The 20,372-nt window shown below is 38.9% G+C and overlaps 1 protein-coding gene and 1 pseudogene across 1 annotated transcript; one reads left to right on the plus strand and one right to left on the minus strand.

Moving 5' to 3' along the window:
- Positions 1–7,138: 7,138 nt before the first annotated feature.
- On the plus strand, positions 7,139–8,043 carry LOC132271695 (18.2 kDa class I heat shock protein-like). Its single transcript, XM_059773148.1, has one exon. The coding sequence runs from the start codon at positions 7,382–7,384 to the stop codon at positions 7,850–7,852; it is 471 nt and encodes a 156-aa protein (XP_059629131.1). The 5' UTR covers positions 7,139–7,381; the 3' UTR covers positions 7,853–8,043.
- Positions 8,044–8,475: 432 nt separating this feature from the next.
- Positions 8,476–20,372, minus strand: part of LOC132271696 (uncharacterized) — a 42,699-nt pseudogene continuing 30,802 nt past the window's right edge.

Consider the following 20,372-nt stretch of genomic DNA (forward strand, 5'->3'; position numbering starts at 1 on the left):
AATTAGGGATATTACACCTCTCCTTCTTCGTCTTCCTTGTCCAAATCATCAAAGAAAAGGGCCTCGGTGAAATGGGCTTCGTGCTTCGCAAAAGGCTTATCGGAACTTGGGACTGTGACAACCTTGTTGCCCAAGATGCCCTTGAAACATTGATGATAGGTTGAAGCCACTATGCCAAAGCGATGCATCCACGCCCTTCCAAGGAGTACATAGTAAGAAGCGTCGGCCTTGATGACATGGAATTTGGTCGGGGCGCGGAACCTGTTTATTGGAAGATCAACATTCACATAACCAACAGTTTGATGAGATTCATTGCCGAAACCGTATACCTTGATAGATTCCTTAACAAGATGATCTTGGGGCAAACCAGCTTGCTGGAAAGTTGCCCATGGCATGATGTTGATGGAGGATCCGTTATCGAGAAAGGCTCGTCGAAATTCCTTGCCAATAACCTGCGCAGTAACATAGAGGGGGCGATTTTGAGGGGCAGATACCCTCTTGTCAACTTCAGAAAAAGAGATAGTTAAAGGGGGCTGCTGTGGGGTGTGCTGACTCGACGAAGCCGCCACACAACATTATTCCTTGTTGCACGTTATCCGAGTGCTTGACTGCATTGGATTAGTTTCTTCAAGCTTGTCATAGCACGTGACCACAGCCACACCCCGATGGCGAGGATAGGGATTGCGCCGTATATCTTTCGGTGCGGTCAACTCGAGATCGCCTCCTTCGAGTCGCCGTTGAAAGATTCGCCTCAGAGTTCTACAAGCGCTTATTGGATGCGTGGTAGCTTGATGGAAAATGCAGAAGTTAGGACTAGCGCGGTCTTGCGTGGTTGGCTCTTTGGAAAGAACAGGTAATACAACATCCCCATGCTTTACCCATTGCTCCAATATGCTAGCCACTTCCTCCATACATACTGGGAATAGAGGAAGATCATTGGTTCGCCCGGTGCGAGACCCCTTGGCTTTTTTGTATGCTTCGCGGCTCTTCTTACTTCTGTCATTGCGAGGGACAACTGGTGCATCTTTGCGAGTGACTTGTCCAGCAACTTCTACTTTGGGAGGTGTAAGATCCTTGCAAATATTTCGCACAGCTATAGTGAGGTCGCTGAAACTGTTGAGTCCCAGGTTGACCAAATGTATCCTGTAGGTTTTGCTTATGCCCTGTATACAGATGTCAACCAAGTCTCTCTCGCTGCTTCCTTCGAAGCATTCCCTCTCACGGCCTTGAAACCGAGAGATGAATTTAAACGGCTCCTCGTAAAGCTCCTGCTTCTCCTTAGTGAGAGAGAGAGTGGTAACTCCCTCAATGGCTTGGCCAAACTTATCATGAAATTTCTGGGAGAGCTGCTACCATGTGGTGATCGAGTCAGGTTCAAGGCTCCTGAACCATCTGTAAGCGAGTCCTGTAAGGGACTTAGAGAACTCATGGAGGCGTAAGATCTCATCATGACTATGCTGGCCCAGAGACTCTACAAATCTCTATAAATGTTCATCAGCGTCTCCCTTGACACCGTCGTACTTAGGGAACTTTGGAATGATGTACCCTTGTGAGTACGGAGTCTGAGCAAGACTCTTTGGGTATGGTGGCTCAGTACGCAATACCAACGCACGCGCAGCGGACGGGGCATGCTTCATGAAAAAATCCCACAATATAGACTCAGTAACATATTCATGTGGAGATGTGGCCGGAGGCATAACTTGAACTGGGGTGGGCTTTGGGGCTGCTTGAGTTTGCGTCGATAGGTACCACAGTGGGGGAGCATGAATGGATGAGCTACCTGGTTGATCATGCTTGGGCAGGGTCATTCTGTCAGGAAAAGCGGCTTTGGCTTGTGCACTTTCCATGATCAGAGCCTCCAACATATCAAGACGATCATTAAGGTCACGATGAGACTGCAATAACTCTTCCTAGATATAAGGGGTTGCCAAACTTTCTGGCAACGTGACATGTGGCGGATGAGCATTGGAAGCATGTGATGGCGCCTGAGATTGGAAAGGAGCATCACCAGCTCCCCCAACAGAGGGTTCTGAATGATGAGTATGCATATCCTAAGATTCTATTGGCTTGTACTGATATCCCCAGTGAAGTCGCCAAAATGTAAGGGTCCTTTCTTGAACAAATGATAAACAATAATATAGTAGAGATATCAAGAATACAAATGTGAAGGAAACAGAGGAGATACTTGGAATAAGAGGAGGAGAGAAAGACCAATTAGCAAGACTTTGATGGTGGTTGGATGAGTATACAGTATGTTATGACAGCTTCTTCTAGGGCAGGTTATTCTTTTATAAGACAATGTTATTTATAGACTTGGATCCCATTGGTCATTACTCAATGGTCTCTCACATGCATGGTTATTCACATGCATCACCTCTAATCCGGATTTCATGGGTAATCCTAGAGATTTGAGAGCTTGAAGAGTCTAATCTCTTCATCGAGCCCTACATTACATTGCCATGTCATATCTCGCCTAATCAAGGGCATTAAATGTTGCTTGGCCGCCGGTTGGTAAACCTGACACAGCATTAAATGTGATTTTAAGGTTTGCTGTCATAATGTGTATAATCCCATCATCTTGTTAATTGTAGAGGCAAAGGCACTTCTTGACTTTTCATCCACTAATCCAATATCCTCCTAAGTTTCCCAATCTTAGATTCTGTAGTTGCAAAGATCCTACCTTCTCTTCGCGCCATGTGATTTATTATCAAGACTCAGAGTGCTCGAGAATTAGCCTCTTGAGGCTTGATGAGCCTGGCTTAGTGCCAGGGTTTAGAATGCTCGAGGATTGACTTCTCGAGGCTTGATGGACCTGGCTTAATGCTAGGGCTTAGAACGCTCAAGGATTGACTTCTCGAGGCTTGGTGGGCCTGGCTTGATACCAGGGCTTATAATGATCGAGGGTTGACTTCTCGAGGCTCAATGGGCCTGGCTTGATACCAGGGCTTATAATGCTCGAAGATTGACTTCTCGAGGCTTGAAGGGCCTAACTTGATGTCAGGGCTTAGAATGCTCGAGGGTTGACCTTTCGAGGCTCAATGGGCCTGGTTTGATGCCAAGACTTATAATGCTCGAGGATTGACTTATCGAGGCTTGATGGGCCTGACTTGATGTCAGGGCTTAGAATGCTCGAGGGCTTACCTTTCGAGGCTTCATGGGCCTGGTTTGATGCCAGGACTTATAATGCTCGAGGATTGACTTCTCGAGGCTTGGTGAGCCTGGCTTGATGTCAGGGCTTATGACTTTTCAAACCACCACGAGGGATTTGGTTGAGGTTGTGTTGACTTGTCAACATGCCACGTCAGCTTTAACAAATGACACCCACACCTCTCTCTTTCTATCTCTACCCCACCATCCAATCACAACCTCAACATCTCACTACCACCACCCAGTTGTGTCGAGGAATGGGAATAAAGGACGGCGATGGTTTGAACCGGTGATGAGGCAGACTAAAACGATCGCAGCAGAGATGTCTTCGGCGAGGATGGCGGTGCTCTGAACCGGCGGCGGCGATGGAGAACTATCTAAAAAGTGAGCTCGACAAACACATCTCATTGTCAGCCAGTTGTGTCGTCGCCGTCCTCAAAGCTGCACATCGCCACATCGTTAGACACCGATATCGGTAAGTTCAGATCCCTCGTGCATCGCCGCCGCCGTTCCTAGCTCGCCCGACACATCTATCGTTGTCCAGTCATTGCACCGGCAGTGGTACTCTTTCCTCACCGATTTACAAACCTGATCGTCAACCACCTCTTCCCCACCGACTAGAACCTCCTCCACCAAGGTCAAATTTTGGATCTTCCTTTCAAGCTATCAATGAGATCCGGATTTAAGTTTGCAAATTTATGTCATATTTATATAGACAAATTGACATTTTTAAGCCTATTTTTTATAAGTTGGTGGTGGTGACAACTGATGGTAGTCACCACCTCCGAGAAATGGAGAAAGATATATAGATTAGATATGTGTGTGTGTGTGTGTGTATATATATGTATATATAAAGAGAGAGGAAGAGAAATAAGAGAGGATGAATATTGGAATTCGGAAGAGAGAGAGGATCAAAATTACAGAAAAAAAAGGAGAAAAGAAACTGGAAATTAGTAGGGAGAAATGTTTGGAGAGAGTTAGAAAGAGTTGCGGAGGTCCTTGTTGCCGGAGCTATTGACAAATTGTTTGATTTATCTAGGAGCATTTTTGGAACAGTAAAAGAGTAAAATGGGTATTATATTAATTGAGGGTTATTTTCGCACAAATTAAAAAGAATAGGGGTATTTTTTGCACACCTTTTTAAATAGGGGGTGAAAGTGATATGAAATGTATACTTCAGGGGTGTTTCTTGCACTTACCCCATAATTTTATATATACATACCTTTGTGCATATGTGTTCACGCTACTGAATTATTTTTAATTTAATTCTCAAATTAATGATTTATCCAAACAATAAAATTGGAATTGGAATTTAAACACTTGAATTTCAAAGTTATTCAAACAGTGAATTTTGAATTGGATTCATAGTAATTCCAACGTAATCTTAGTTCAAACATAGCCAAAGTGAATTGTCTAACTTATAAATTTTGATTAGCATTTTATATTTTGTAAAGATGACGAATCAAAATTTATTTCGGTTCAAATTTCACTACTTTTTGTGAAATAATTGTTTTGTACGGAAGACCATAGGAGGGATGTGTTTGAGCCTTTAAGGGGGTAATTGCTTAAACTTTTTGATTTTCTCTTTGTCTGTCATAATTCTTTATGTCTCTTTGAAAAGGGAAGCCAGTTTTAAGTTACAATCTAAGTCATATAAAGCTAGAGCGAGAGGGAGAGTGAATTTGAGAACGACAGAATTAAGTCATAAGCAGTGAAAATTTGAGTGAGAGCGTGCACAGAGCATGAGAGCGGGAGCGGGCTCGAAACGCGACACGTGTTGAGAAAGATAGTGTGACTTAGGTTACAATAACGTAAAAATACAAGTTTACTGTTTAAATCATTTTGGTGATTAGAAAATTATTTGGGGGCATTACTCGATTGCTTAACGAGCAGGTGTACTTGTATTCGAGTCCTCTCTCCTTAATTTGTAAGGATAATATATATATATATATATATATATATATATATATATATATTACTTGATCAAACGTGATCCTTTAAAAGCATTGGGCATAATTTACAACAATTTTGACTTTTTTTTTCTTTTTCCGTAAATAAGATTTTTGACATTTTAAATAGAATAACAATCAGCTAACTTTTGCTTGAAAGGATCCAAAAAAAAAAGTAATAATAAAAAAATAAAAAAATAAAAGAAAAAGATATGATGAAAAATACGAATTATTAGGTATAAAATGAGTCTTTAAATTTTTAGGTAATAGAAAGGGTGAAGAAGCGTGAGTTTAGAAATCGATGAAAGAGATAGAGAGAGAAGAAAAATGGTGATTACTCAATTAAAACGGATTAATCCAACTTTCTTTTTTTTTTTTATTATTTTGCTAATTTTGTTATTAAAAATGATGTGTTATTTTGTTATTAGAACACATAAGGAGTGAGTAAGGTGAAGCTACTCATCGATAAGTAGCTAAGCGTTATTCATAATTTTATATACACATAACTATATGCATATGTATTCGCACTATTTTATTATTTTTAAATTAATTCTCAAATTAATGATTTATCCAAACAATAAAATTGAAATTGGAATTTAAACACTTGAATTTTAAAGTTATCCAAACAGTGAATTTTGAATTGGATTCATAGAGTAATTTCAATGTAACCTTAGTTCAAACATAGCCAAAGTGAATTATCTCCGACTTACAAATTTTGATTGGTATTTTATATTTTGTAAAGGTGACTAGTCAAAATTTATTTCGATTTAAGTTTTACTACTTTTGTGAAATAATTGTTCAGTATTGTTGTATGGAAGACAATAGGAGGGATGGGTTTGAGCCATTAAGGGGGTAATTGCTTAAACTTTTTGCCTTTCACTTTTTCTCTTTGCCCATCCTAATTCTTTATGTCTCTTCGAAAAGAGAAATCAGTTTCTTATAATAACCTAGAAATACAGGTTTACAGTTTGAATCATTTTGGTGCAAATAATTCTTATAGGGGATTGAATATCAATTAGAAAAAGAAAATAAAAAGCCCACAGAATTATTGTTTTCATGTCGACCAATTAGAAAATTACTTGGGAGCATTACCTGGTTGTTTAGCGAGTGACTATGCCTGTATTCGAGTTTCACTCCTTTTAATTTGTAAGGATAAAATATGGATTGAATATCAATTAGAAAAAGAAAATAAAAAACCCACAGAATTATTGTTTTCATGTCGACGGTCGACCAATTAGAAAATTACTTGGGAGCATTAGCCGGTTGCTTAGCGAGTGACTATGCCCGTATTCGAGTTTCACTCCTCTTATTTTATAAGGATAAAATATATATATATATATATATATATATATATATATATATATAAATTAGCTTGCTCAACCGTGGTCCTTCATAATTTACAAGAATTTTGACTCTTTTTTTTTTTTCGTAAATAAGAATTTTGACATTTTAAATACAGAGGAACAAACACTCAGCTAATTTTTGCTTGAAAGGAAATTTTTTATAAAAAAAAAACACAGATATGATGCAAAATACGAATATGTCTCACCATTTTGTTCTATCAAAAAATTGCAACTTGTATGACTTTATTGTTAGGAATATTTTAGGGCCTATGATTGCTTGTAATGGAATTGAATACATCAAACCATTACAAATACGAACCACGAAGACTTCAAATTTTGAAGAGTAGAGAAAGTAGGAGTGGTGGAATAGGTAATGCTCGCAAAAGAGAAAAACAATTGTTTTTTTTTCGTTCGTTTTAATCTCTCTTTACTTTCTTTAACTTTCATTTTTCATCTATCATATTTGTCTTTCCACCACTAATTTTCTTCTAATCCCTTAGCATTTGTTTTTCTTCTAGATTTTACTTAGATAGGGTGGGCCCATAATTACACACAATTGTATTACCTTATCAAATTATTCTAGATTTTACTTAGATAGGGTGGGGCCCATAATTACCTTATCAAACTGTAACAGTTGAAAGACCTTATAAAAAGAAATAAAGAACATATATATATATATAGCTGATGAATGTGGTAGAAGCTTACGGAAGAGGGCAATCAAATTAATGATGTGAAAGGCATTATGAGAGATGGGGCATGAAGCTACCAGAACACACACTCTCTCTCTCTCTCTCATCTCTTCAACCAGAACCCACTCTTCTGATGACTATAAATAAGGTATTCATGTCCCTTCAAGTTCATCATCCAATACTTGAAAGCTCTCTTCCAATCTTTTCGTGAATTCTACTCTGCTGTTTGATTTCAGTTTCAAAATCCTCAAAAATGTCGCTCGTTCCAAGCATCTTTGGGGGCCTTCGAACCAATGTATTCGATCCATTCTCTTCTCTAGACATTTGGGATCCCTTCTTCACCTCCTCAGTCGCCAACATTCCTGCTTCAGCACGCGAAACCTCTGCGTTTGCCAACACCAGAATCGATTGGAAAGAAACCCCGGAAGCTCATATTTTCAAAGCTGATCTTCCGGGGTTGAAGAAAGAGGAAGTGAAGGTTGAGGTGGAGGAAGGAAGAATTCTCCAGATAAGTGGAGAGAGGAGCAAAGAGCAGGAGGAGAAGAATGACAAATGGCACCGCGTCGAGAGGAGCAGTGGCAAGTTCCTCAGGAGGTTCCGGTTGCCGGAGAGTGCAAAGATGGATCAGGTGAAAGCCAGCATGGAGAATGGTGTGCTCACTGTCACTGTGCCCAAGGAGGAAGTGAAGAAGCCTGAAGTCAAGGCTGTTGACATCTCTGGCTAACTTTAAAAAAATGCCTTCTCTTTAAACAAGTCATCCACGAATAAATGTGATTCCAATAGTCTGTTTGTGTGTGAGAGAGTGTTGTGTGCTGTGTTTTGTTTCTCAGTTTCAGTTTGGTGACATGAAAAACCTTTGTTGTTGTGTCACTTGTTATCCAATAAATGAATGCCTAGTGTATTTTGCTATGATAACCAATCAATATCTTCTTTGAGAAACCCTAAAATGCATTAACAAATCCTCCAAATTAAGTTGTGATCATAATGATGCTTATTTATTCCATTCCAAATCAAATTACTCATGTTACTTTTGAATAAGCAAGTGTTTCATTCTCTTTTAACTTGTTCCGAAGCTTAACACTACCTCAAGAAAAGCAAGGGAAAAGCCTTCCCTATTGCTTAAAATCAGAAAACTATAAACCAGGCTGTTTGGTTCCCTAGAAACAACCAACCAAATCTTTCAATCTGCTTGAATCTTCCCTTTTTGGCTCTTCTGAGAGGATGCCAAGGAAAGAAGGGAGTGGGAGAAATGCACACTGTCACATCGATAAGCCACACCTTGAATTAGTCCTTCAAATGTAACTAAAACTCATTCAATTTAATCCCGAATTGTAAGATTAAAGGAACTACTTGAAGGTACCAGCATATCACATTAAACAGATCATTATCTATTATTTACGCTCCCCGGAAAGTATTCAGGTTAGCAACACAATATTCATACTACCATTCACTTTTCGTTTAGAGCTTGCAAGTCACAGAAGATGTATATATACAAAGGCCAGGATTTTACAAGTTCGGTAAAATTGGAAGCTTACCCCTATGATTTAAGAATTGCATCTTTGATGGGAAGGAAAATCCTCTGGTGCAGCTAAACTGTAAGCTCCAAGCTAGTAAATTATGAATCTTCGAAAATGTAACCCTCCAGCACCATCAGAATACTCTCATTTGCCACCCTGCGGTTGATGTTGGCGGAATGCTTACGTGCAGGATTTCCCGCAAATTCCATGTTTCCATTAAACCAATGCAATATATATAGCCATATTCTTGGTCTGGAATGTTGGGAAGGCGATGATCATAAATGGCTAGCAGAGCAAAACGTTTAAAGGAGCTATAAAAATTAATGTTGGTTTCCCTGATGCAGTGTGTGTTAAGAGGAGCCATCTCTTGGTGAAATGGTAAAAGCTCACAGGCACAGACAAATATAATTGAGTACTATTCTTATGGTGCCAAAAACTCCTTTATATTACACAAAATTCCTTTATCATATGGATTTCTAAACCTCATATGATTTATGGTTTCCCCTGAACAGAAAATAAAAAATAATAATAATAAATTATTGAACAATTTCTATCATAAATTGGGTAAAAGAACTATTGGAGCCATGTAATAGACATACCTGGTTGAGACTGGTCAATAAGTTGGAACTCTGGATACCTCTTCCAGTTTATCTGCAGAAACATTGATGTTTAGTTGCAAAACTGCAGTTTTTTTCTTCTTATTTTTCATTTCCCCTCATAAACAATCACTTGATTTGACTCCACAAAGCTAGTGGTGCTGGTTGGATGCTGTCTAATTTGTGCAACCTAATTTTTAAAATTATTTTCCAAGACTGGAGGTTTTCTCAGCACATCCTTGAAACATCCAAGCAAGAGATATTTTGTAGTTACTCCTATTGCAAACTGGAGGGAAGATTTATTTTAAAGAGGAGACGTTTTAACATGTAGATATCAAGGCATTAGAACTAGGCAGAACATAAGTTCCATAGGACCAAATTGACGGCATAAATATCCCTCCCTCCCTCCTTCCAATATGGACCAACTTGTTAATGGAAAAGAAAAGTTCAAGCAGAAAAAAAGAAAAGGAAAGATAATGGTATGAGAAACCAACAATCAAATAGGTTCTAATTATATCTTTTTCACATTCAAACAAACTAAAAGAGGTCTGCATTTATTGTTTCAATATATAGATAAAGAGATTTTGCAACTTACCCACTCATCAGTTCTGATGTTGAAGCATACACAATATATATGCCATGTCAGGAACACCCCCTACGCGCGTGCAAGAATCACTTGTTAGATAATCAAATTATCTATCATTTTCTTCATTTCCAATCAATTATCAACATATTATTCAAAAGGATACAAATAGTTGGATAGAGATTCGCAAAAAATTCTTAGCGGAATCTATTCCAAATCTCATCCAAAGTTTATGTTTTTTAATGTCGTTGTTTCCAACAATCCCCCACATGAATGAAAATTGGTTGCTTAAATGCAAAAGATGATCATGCAGACACTAGATAGAGTATAGTCGGAAAGTTATTGCATCAGGATAGGTAGTTTTTGGCTTTGAACCTTCCCTAGTGTATTGCTATCGGATTTACTGGCTAACCAGTGAATGTGATGTCTTGAACTATTCAGCCGTTTGTGTAAACCAAGACAATAACAAACACACAGTACCATTCCTCACAAAGTTAGTTCTCATTATTGTGTTCATTTTGGCCCTGAACAACTCCTGGTATTCATGAGTGCTCTAGAAAACTTAGCCTTTATAGTTCTCATAAAACGGCCCTACTTCACACTCGTATAGGTGACTTCTTATTAAGAGTATCCTACCATACCCCACTTGAATTTTCAAGGTATAAGAGTCATTAAAAACGTAGCTTATCCTAATCATCAGTGTAGGTAACACTGGCTTATTATAGAAATGAGTGGAGATTTATATCTTCCCAGTGCTTCCGGAGAGTCACTCAGAATTTCTGTTGTCCCTTTGAACCTAGATCTTGGGATTTCCAGTCAGCTAGGTTGGGTTTCCATTAACGTGACTCGTTAGCTTTCGGCTTTAAACCCCATTCCTCTCGATGATCTGTATAATTGCTCTCTAATACAACCCTCAATTTTATATGTTGCCACATGATTGTGTAACGACCCAAACCGGGGGTCCGGATCGCTAACCAGGTCCTTAACCAAACCCAAGGACACACTAAGGGTAAAACGGTCATTTTATAATATCAGAGAGTAATCCACCCTTAAACTAGTCAAATGAGGTTTAAAATAATCATTCTTAACCATTCCATGACAGTTGAAGAGGTTCTACGGTCGTAGGATGTGGTCTCCCAAAAGTACCCTTGTCCGGTTCATGGAAAATTCTAACACTGTCCCACTAAAATAACCATAACTCTCTACACGAATGGAATTTGAAGATGTGGTTAGTCTCATTGGAAATATTATTAAAAATCCTTAAAAATGGGCTCAAGAATGACCCTATTTGGGTTCCGAACGAAGGAGTTATGACCTTCCGAAATTTGGTGATCAAAGCTGATAAAACTGTGAAGGCAAAAATATACACTGGAGAGTTGCTACCGGTTCCCAATCTTGCTATCGGTTCCACATGGACAGAATGTCACAATGCGAACCAAAAACACCCTTGAAACGGTTCCCGGATGTGGTACTGGTTCCCAAAGTCCAGAGACTAAAAATAAATGCCCTGGAAGCCTGAAAACATGATCTTATGCACTTAGGCACTCCTATGGTCCATTGGTGACCTTAATCCAAGTTCAAAACCTGTCCCAACACAATACAAAATAATGATCTACATGCCATGGTCCCTTATATCAACAATTTAATAAATCGCCACATTATTTTTTTTCATTCAAATAACAATTAATTACAAAGCTTTTACACTTTTGTTCCAAATTTACATTAATGGGGGTCTAAGCACATGGTTATGTTACAAGGCCATACCATACAATTTAATACATTTTAAGATACTATTTTACAAAAAAATGGCTCATGCCTACAAAATAGTTGTAAAACACTTTTCAAGTTCCTCCTCATGCTTGTGGAGAAATGTCATCCACCACCCTCTTCCCGTGACTAGAAAAATATTAATAATAAAGGGGTAAGCAAATTGCTCAGTGGGTAGTGCCTAAGACACACCTCTTGTGACCCCGTGAATCCACGTATAGAATAGAAAACAAGTGAATGGGATCATACAACTCCTGGGATGAAAACCATAAACACGACATTCATTATAAACACAATTGTCATCCAAGTCACAAATACACCATGTATGCCAATGAAGTGCAATGCCATGCTCATGTCGCTCCCCATTTCCAAACAAAACCATTTCATCGCATCAAATCGTTAATGCAACCCGACCTATAGCACCTCTATGGCGTCATGAGGAGAGGGTTGGCTAGCAATCCCCGACCACATGACACCTCCATGGCATCGTCTGGGCATAGGTAGCTCAACCTCCCTTTAGATTACATTAATACCACGGACCACTAGATGCCTCCTAGGTGTCCGGTTTTCACAACACTTTTCAAAACATCATTAACACCACGGACCACAAGGAACCTCCTAAGCGTTCGGGTTCTTCGCAAACTTTCCATCAAAACATTTTCCCAAAAATCATTTCTTTTGCTTTCAAATCATTTATCCCATTTTTCTCTCCCAATTGATGCATGAATGCTTCATGCTCCTAATCTTGAATTTAACCATAGAATTTCACACATGCTTTGCAAATGAAAAACTTCTAAAATAGGAAATTCATGTTTCCCATCAACACTATTCAGCATACCAAGTATACAAAGCATAATTCATTTCATATAAGCATACTATTACACAATTCCATACAATTCATGTGTTCACAATATAGCAAGCATTATAGGAAATTTCTAATAATAACCAACATGTCTATGTTGAAAATTTAGCAAATCCAACACAATAGGCATAGAAATTCACCATTTAACATGCTTTCTCATACAACATCAATTAATTCACATAATTACATGCTTTAATTCAAAAGAATAATTCTAGAAATATATCTCATGCCTTCTAGTCACAAAATTCATCACTTATAACATAATAGACATGAAAACATCATCATTTGAACATAGTTCTTCATCACATATCAACTTAGCATGTAATTACATCTCATATACGATACATAGCAAAGTTTGCATGAAATATACACAAATTAATCTTGTAATAACACAAATTATAAGGGATTGACTCACAAAAATCCAAGAGATTATGGATTAGAAACCATTACCTCATTGAAGCTAGCCAAACAAGCCCTAAGGTCCCCAAAATTTCGAAATCATTCAAAACCCTAGCAATATTGGTCTCAACTTGAAGCCCATGCCAAACTCTCCATCTTCCCTTCCTCATCTCCCTCAAAATCCCACCTTAAACTCTCTAAATCAAAGCTTTTCCTTAGAAGGCATAAATGGGTGCTTGTGTAGGAATATAGAGAAAGTGACAGAGTGAGAAGAAGGGTGCCCGAATGAGAAGGAGAAAGAGGTGAAAAGATGGTATTGCATCTTCCATGGCCAAGGTTGTGCCAAGTGTCACTATTTTGTGGTTACCAACTTTATGCAAAGTTACCAACAAGCCCTCATTCTTCCCTCATAATGCCAACCCTGTCCTATAAAATATCTACCTCTAATATATAGATACAAATATATGTATACGCATGTGAAATGACTACAATGCCCCTTACTTAAAATAAGAAAACCGGGAGAAGTTCCCGAGTCTGAAAATCGTCCCGACTTCCAAAAATTCTAAAAATAATACCATCGCTTCTAATTGACCTAAAGTGATTAAAAATACACCTCTAGAACCCTCGGCTCAAGAAAATGACTAAAATGCCCTTCGGCGCCCGCATGACATGCAAAACGAGGTACTTAAATTAAATAAATTCAAAAAATTCAAAAAACTCATGAAAATGGAAAAATGAGAAACTTCACAATCTACCCTCCTTAAAAGATTTCGTCCTCGAAATCTACCCTCCTTAAAAAACGAGGTCCACAACCACACACCTTCTCGAGAAACACCTCACAAGACCACAAGACTAAGAACTCAACAACCTTATTGTCTTTGACACCCGATGCCAATAGGCAATTACACATTGTCGTCAGAAAAACCCAATGCTTACCACCCTATGAGGGTACTCATCACTCACAACATCATACACAAAACCCGCTAAATTCTATACTCGACTTAAAACCAACACTGGTGCCCTCTACACCGCTGCACAAGACTCCGAAGCCCGAAAAAAAACGGTGACAAAACCCCCCGAACATGACAACATCCTATCTCAACTCATCCTTTAAAGGACACACAAAACCCCAACTAAGGAACCCCGTTCATCTCACAATTAAGCTCAAATTCAAATCTACATGTCCTTGTCAAATTGTTACTCGCCATCTAGCACACAGCTACACCATCAGACCATACGACAATCATCATACTAGACAACATCAAAAGGACAAAGCAATAGATCCCCCAACGGCTATATAATCAAAAGTCACCAGAATAATAAAATAGATCATCCTGTACCAAAGTCACTAGCACACCTCGTCACCCGAGACAAACCATCCGAATCCATACTGTCACACCAACACAACCCACAATTCTATGCTCTCACTGTTCCTGACAAACCAAAACAATCATATACCTTTGACCCGACATTGTACTAAAGATGGACTGACTTAGGAGAAATGATTGGCTAGGCCATTCTCGTCATCGATCCAATCTCAACAAAGACGTCGTTCCTATCCTCAGGTCCAAACCTCAAACATAGTCTCACACAGTCCACAAAACAACCACGAGATCCACTCTCTTATCAATCCATCGCTCTACGCAATCACAACGGCTATATAGTCACATATATACTTTAAAATCCCAATCATATCTTAATCATAACAAGCTAAAAGTAACACAACGCCACTACCACAATCATCAATCAACCTAAAAGCTTTCCAGTTACCTCATATTACCTAAAACAGGTAGTCAACATCATAACATCATTCCATTCAATTCTTATTTCTTCAAAACGCACAATGTGACCGTCTCTTGTCTGAAACCTCAAAACCAAAGTCAATCGTTCCTATTATTTCTCAATAAAATCACACATTCATTTTCTAGCTACTCAGCACTCAAACAATACCAACACTTATCCTAAAGACACTGCTCAAACCAGACATCAATAAAAACCCCTGAGTACATGACTCACATCACATCACCTAATCATCCTTAAACTCACAGTTCACGATTCATCCCCTAGCCATCACTGTTAGTACCAAACAGCGGAAACATACCATCCCTAATCGGTAACTTGTGCCTCACACACCACCTGTCAAGAACACTCTCAAAACAAGCACCACAAAACTAAAGATTCCACTTCCCTCCTAGGGAGTGAGTCGACCCATTCAACCAAACCTTCACCGGTGAACTCTACAGCACAACAACCCACACACAAGTTCGTCTGCCCACGGACACACACAACTCCTAAAGGGAGGACAAGGCTTACGACAAACGACGCCCCTGCCAGACTAGAACAAACGGAAAGAGTAACGACCCCGCTCTCACAAGAGGCTGACAACTCGCACCTCAATGAACCAAACATCCTATCATATGCTACTCACCAATCATCCAACCATGGACACCCAATCTCACCTGAGATGAAATGAACTCCTTACACACAAGGAGAAGAACCAATTGAAAACACATAAGAGATTGCGACCTCGATTCTAGGCGACCTCGCCACTAACGGACCGTCACACTCTATCAACACAGGAACCTCGCTTACGATACACCGTGATACCTCTGCTAATCAAAACCAATCAAATCCACACCACCCATTCGTCAAGTACTAAGATACAACTCACAACACAACTGTAACACCCCCACATTTTCCACGCATAAGTTGATCAAGCTTATACACGAAAAACGAGGGATATCAAAAACAATTGGCAATATACAAGCATGGAATACAAAATGATGGAAATAAAAGAATTTAGACAGGAAAGAAACATTAAATAATACAACATCCATCCATCCTTTATTTAATACAGTACTTCATTACAACTTGGAAATCCTACGTCAGGGATCCCTAAATATAACCCTGAGAGTTCAACGTCAAAAGTAAATAAAAACTGAAACTGAAATACTACATAAAACTTCTACCCTGCACTGGATCGTAGGAGTAGATGAGTTCGGATGATGGTCCCACACTGCTAACCTCAGCCTTGAAACGGATACTGACCGTATCCTGAAATAACAACAATGGTGGGTCAACCCCACGAGCAAGTCCTCTCTACTATGACCCAAATCAGAGAATCAAATAAATTAATCATTATGAATCGGTTGAGTACTATATCTGTATACATCCTACGGGAACTATCCGATGTATAACATGACCTCAACCAGAATAGACGGTGATCACTTAGACTCACACTAGGTGGTCAAGTGTCGCCTTTCCCTACCCGGGAAATCAGCTATTATACATGGTGTACGGTACTGACAACACAGACTATAACGAACTACACAGTGATAACACCTCGCAAAGTACTGATGAATATACTGAGCATATAAATTAGGCAACACATGCCAACAATATTAATAAATGTACCGAGAATGTCAATTTAGGCAACACATGCCAATAATATTAATAAATATACCGAGTATGTCAATTAGGCAACACATGCCAATAATATTAAACCACATACCCCGACAGCCACACATCTGTCTATCGCAACGAATGCATAAGGTATAAATGAGTCTAAACTTATTAGTCAGCTCACATGGTTCTATATGGCAACACATCCATATAATATAAATGCGACATAATAAACAGTCCATTTATTCCCTGAAATGCACACAGCATAATAATCATGGTTTATATACGATTAACAGTATAAATATTCCATAATATATAATGGGTTATTTATATGAAGAAAACCACGCACTAATTAATTTAACATTAATGGTTATTACAGTTTAATAAAATAATACCATTAATAGTCGTTAAATCAATTACATATGTTTACTAGCGATTCGCACTTTAACTGATACAATTAATATTTAGAAATATTAATCGGACAATTATAATAATTAACGAGAAATAAAATAATAATATAATGTCCCGTTAATTCCAAAAATGCCAACCCGAGGCCCCAAAATGTATAGTGAAGGTCCTGGTAATGACAAAACAGTCCCTAGGGGTATTCTGGACTTTTCCAGCAGCCGCAGAGGCCCTTCACGCGCCCCCACGCGCCTCCCAGAGCTCCCCACACGCGCCGCCAAGCTTTCCCACTCTCCCACGCGCGTCTGGCGTCAGCCACGCGCGCACACGCGCTCCCACGCGCGTTTGGAGAGTCCCACGCGCGCGCACGCGCTGCCACGCGCGCGTTGATGGCTTCCTGCTGACGTGGCGTTCTCCGGTTGGTTGGCTGCATCATCCTTCCTACATGCGCGCCACACCGGATCATCTCATCTGCATCTCCTCCATCCAACGTCCACGGATCCGGGTGTACCGCGGTATCATGGACCGCGATGCACCGGATCAATCAGACTCCACTAATGGCCAGGATGCGCGCGTACACCCTTCTATGGTGCGCCGCGTCGCACCGGATCACTCCGGTCGTCTCCCCTACTGCCGGCGACCGGAAAACTCGCCGGAAGGTCGCCGGAAATTGCAGAAAATGCCCGGAAAAATCTAGAAAATTCTAAAAAAATCCCTAAAGTCTTATTTAATTATTTTTAGCCATTATTAATTTCATAGGACATTAAATAAATATATACCATCCTATATAATTAAAATTCCATTAATTTAATAAAATAAAATTAATAATTTATTAACCTCCAAACCTTGGCTCTATGCATAAAAATAAGCTAAACAATTAATTTATTAATTCAAAGGGGAAAAGTAGATAATAACTTGCCTTTTTGGATTTAAAATAAATCCGCCGGTCTGCGCGTAGTCGGGTAAAATTGCCTACACCGGTCCAAGCTTCTTTCTCTTTCTCTTTTCCTTTCACTCTTATAAAATAGCTCTCTAGAATTTATACTTTGCTTCTAACTCCCTTTTATTTTTTTTCTAAGGCAAGCTAGTTAATTTATAGACAAAATATATAATATAAATATTACAAATATCTAATTTATAATAACTTCTCACCCATTTCTCATATTCCTACCTATATGGCTTTAATTCCAACCATAACCATTGATGCAATCCTATCCTAATCTCTAATTTCATCATGACTTTGGTTTAATACTATTATTATTATTATAACTATTATTATTATTATTACTAATATTATTATTAATAAACTTTTATTATTATTATTATTATATTCTTATTATTATTATTATTAAACTAATATAATTATTATTATTGTTATTACAAAATAATATATTATATCATCATAATACTTTATAACACAAATATAATACTCTAATTAACTAATATTGCTTAATTAAACATAATCAACAAATAAAAGTAATTAAAATAATACATGCACAATTAAATGAATGAATTTACTATTTTAACATACACAATTAATTTACATGCACAATTAAATGAATTTAATAAAATAATGTAGTATGCACAAATAAATAAAATTAATTAACCTAACACAAAATTAATTTAAATACATTCTTTAAAATTACGGGGTATTACATTCTCCCCCCCTAATAAAGGAATTTCGTCCCCGAAATTCACTACATACCTGTCTTAAAAAGTTCTGGATACTTGGCACGGATAATATCTTCCCGTTCCCAAGTAGACTCTGTAGCACTATGATGACTCCACTGTACACGTACTAATGGAATAGTCTTCGTGCGCAGTATCTGATTCCTACGATCGAGAATACAGTAAGGTTGTTCCAAATAGGTTGCATCGGGTTGCAACTCAATCTCACCCACATCAATGTGTTGGTATCGATCTTCATCCCGTAGAAATTTTCGCAGCATAGATACATGAAAAACATTATGTACCCTATGAAGATTATCTGGTAGAGCCAGACGATAAGCTACTGCCCCAATCCGATCTGTAATCATAAAAGGACCCACAAAACGAGGCGATAACTTACCCTTTGACCCAAACCGCATTACTCCCTTCATAGGAGAAACCTTAAGCAAAACCTGATCACCAACCTTAAACTCCAAAGCACGAGTTCGACGGTCAGCATAACTTTTCTGTCTGCTTTGAGCTGTACGCATCCGATCCCTAATGATAGCGATCTTTTCTGACGTGTCCTTAATAAATTCAGGACCCAAAAAGCTGTTCTCACCAACTCCAAGCCAACAGACAGGAGACCTACACGGTCTACCGTACAAAGCCTCAAATGGTGCCATACCAATAGTTTTCTGATAACTATTGTTATACGCAAACTCTGAAAGCGGCAAATATTCCTCCCAATTGCCCTTAAAATCAAGAACACATGCCCGCAACATGTCTTCTAAAATCTGATTAACTCGCTCAGTCTGTCCATCTGTTTGAGGATGATAAGCAGTGCTAAGATATAGTTCTGTACCCAAAGCCTGCTGAAAGCTCCTCCAAAATCCCGATATAAACTTCGGATCTCTATCTGATACGATGGACAATGGTACTCCATGAAGTTTCACCATTTCTGCAATATACAGCTTAGCATACTGTTCTGACGTAAAGTTTGAACGAACAGGCAGAAAGTGAGCGGACTTGGTCAATCTATCAACAATGACCCAAATAGAGTTGTGATTATGCTGTGAAGTAGGTAATCCCTCTATAAAGTCCATGGAAATACTTTCCCATTTCCATTCTGGTATGGGAAGTGGCTGTAACGATCCTGGCGGTCTCTGATGATCAATCTTAATCATCTGACAGGTGCTACATTTAGAGACAAAGATAGCTATATCTCTTTTCATGCCGGCCCACCAAAACTGGCGTTTCATGTCCTGATACATCTTGTCTCCCCCTGGATGTACAGAGAACTGAGAAGTGTGTGTCTCTCTCATCACAACATTTCTCAAATTATCAGCTGAAGGCACAATTAAACGTCCCTTGTACCTCAATCCTCCATCAGTCCCTATAGAATAAAAAGGAACATCTCCGGAGGCTAACTCCGAAACCCGATCAATACACTGTTGATCTAAGAGTTGCGCTTGAATGACCTGATGAATGATAGAAGGAGTTACTACCACACATGCCATAAAAGCGTCTGCTAACTCATCAACAGTCTTCAAAGCATCCCACTCTGTTGTAAACAAAGCTGAAAGGCTGACATAGGGTCGGCGGCTGAGTGCGTCTGCTACAACATTCGCCTTCCCTGGATGATACTGAATAGAGAAGTGATAGTCTTTCACGAATTCCAACCATCTGCGTTGTCTCATATTCAGTTCCCTCTGTGTGAACAAATACTGTAGACTCTTATGATCGCTAAACAATCGAAAAGTCTCCCCCAAAAGATAATGTCTCCAAATACGCAAGGCAAAAACCACTGCGGCGAGCTCTAGGTCGTGAGTCGGGTAATTAAGCTCATGAGGCTTAAGCTTCCTAGACCCATAAGAAACTGGTCGCTCGTCTTGCATCAACACACAACCCAAACCCTTCAGAGAAGCGTCGGTAAATACTAAATACTCGATTCCACTCTGAGGTGTGGCTAAGACAGGTGCAGAAGTTAACTTACTCTTCAATTCAGCAAAAGCAGTCTGACAAGAATCATCCCATACAAATGGTACATTCTTCTTAGTCAGATG

This window comes from Cornus florida, unplaced genomic scaffold (assembly GCF_030987335.1).
Source record: "Cornus florida cultivar Cherokee Brave unplaced genomic scaffold, ASM3098733v1 CherokeeBrave_3.0.0_Hap2_Chr08, whole genome shotgun sequence".
NCBI classification, from domain to species: Eukaryota; Viridiplantae; Streptophyta; class Magnoliopsida; order Cornales; family Cornaceae; genus Cornus; species Cornus florida.

Excerpts from the sequence above, each read along its gene's own strand:
- LOC132271695 (XM_059773148.1), top strand. The coding sequence starts at position 7,382 with ATGTCGCTCGTTCCAAGCATCTTTGGGGGCCTTCGAACCAATGTATTC.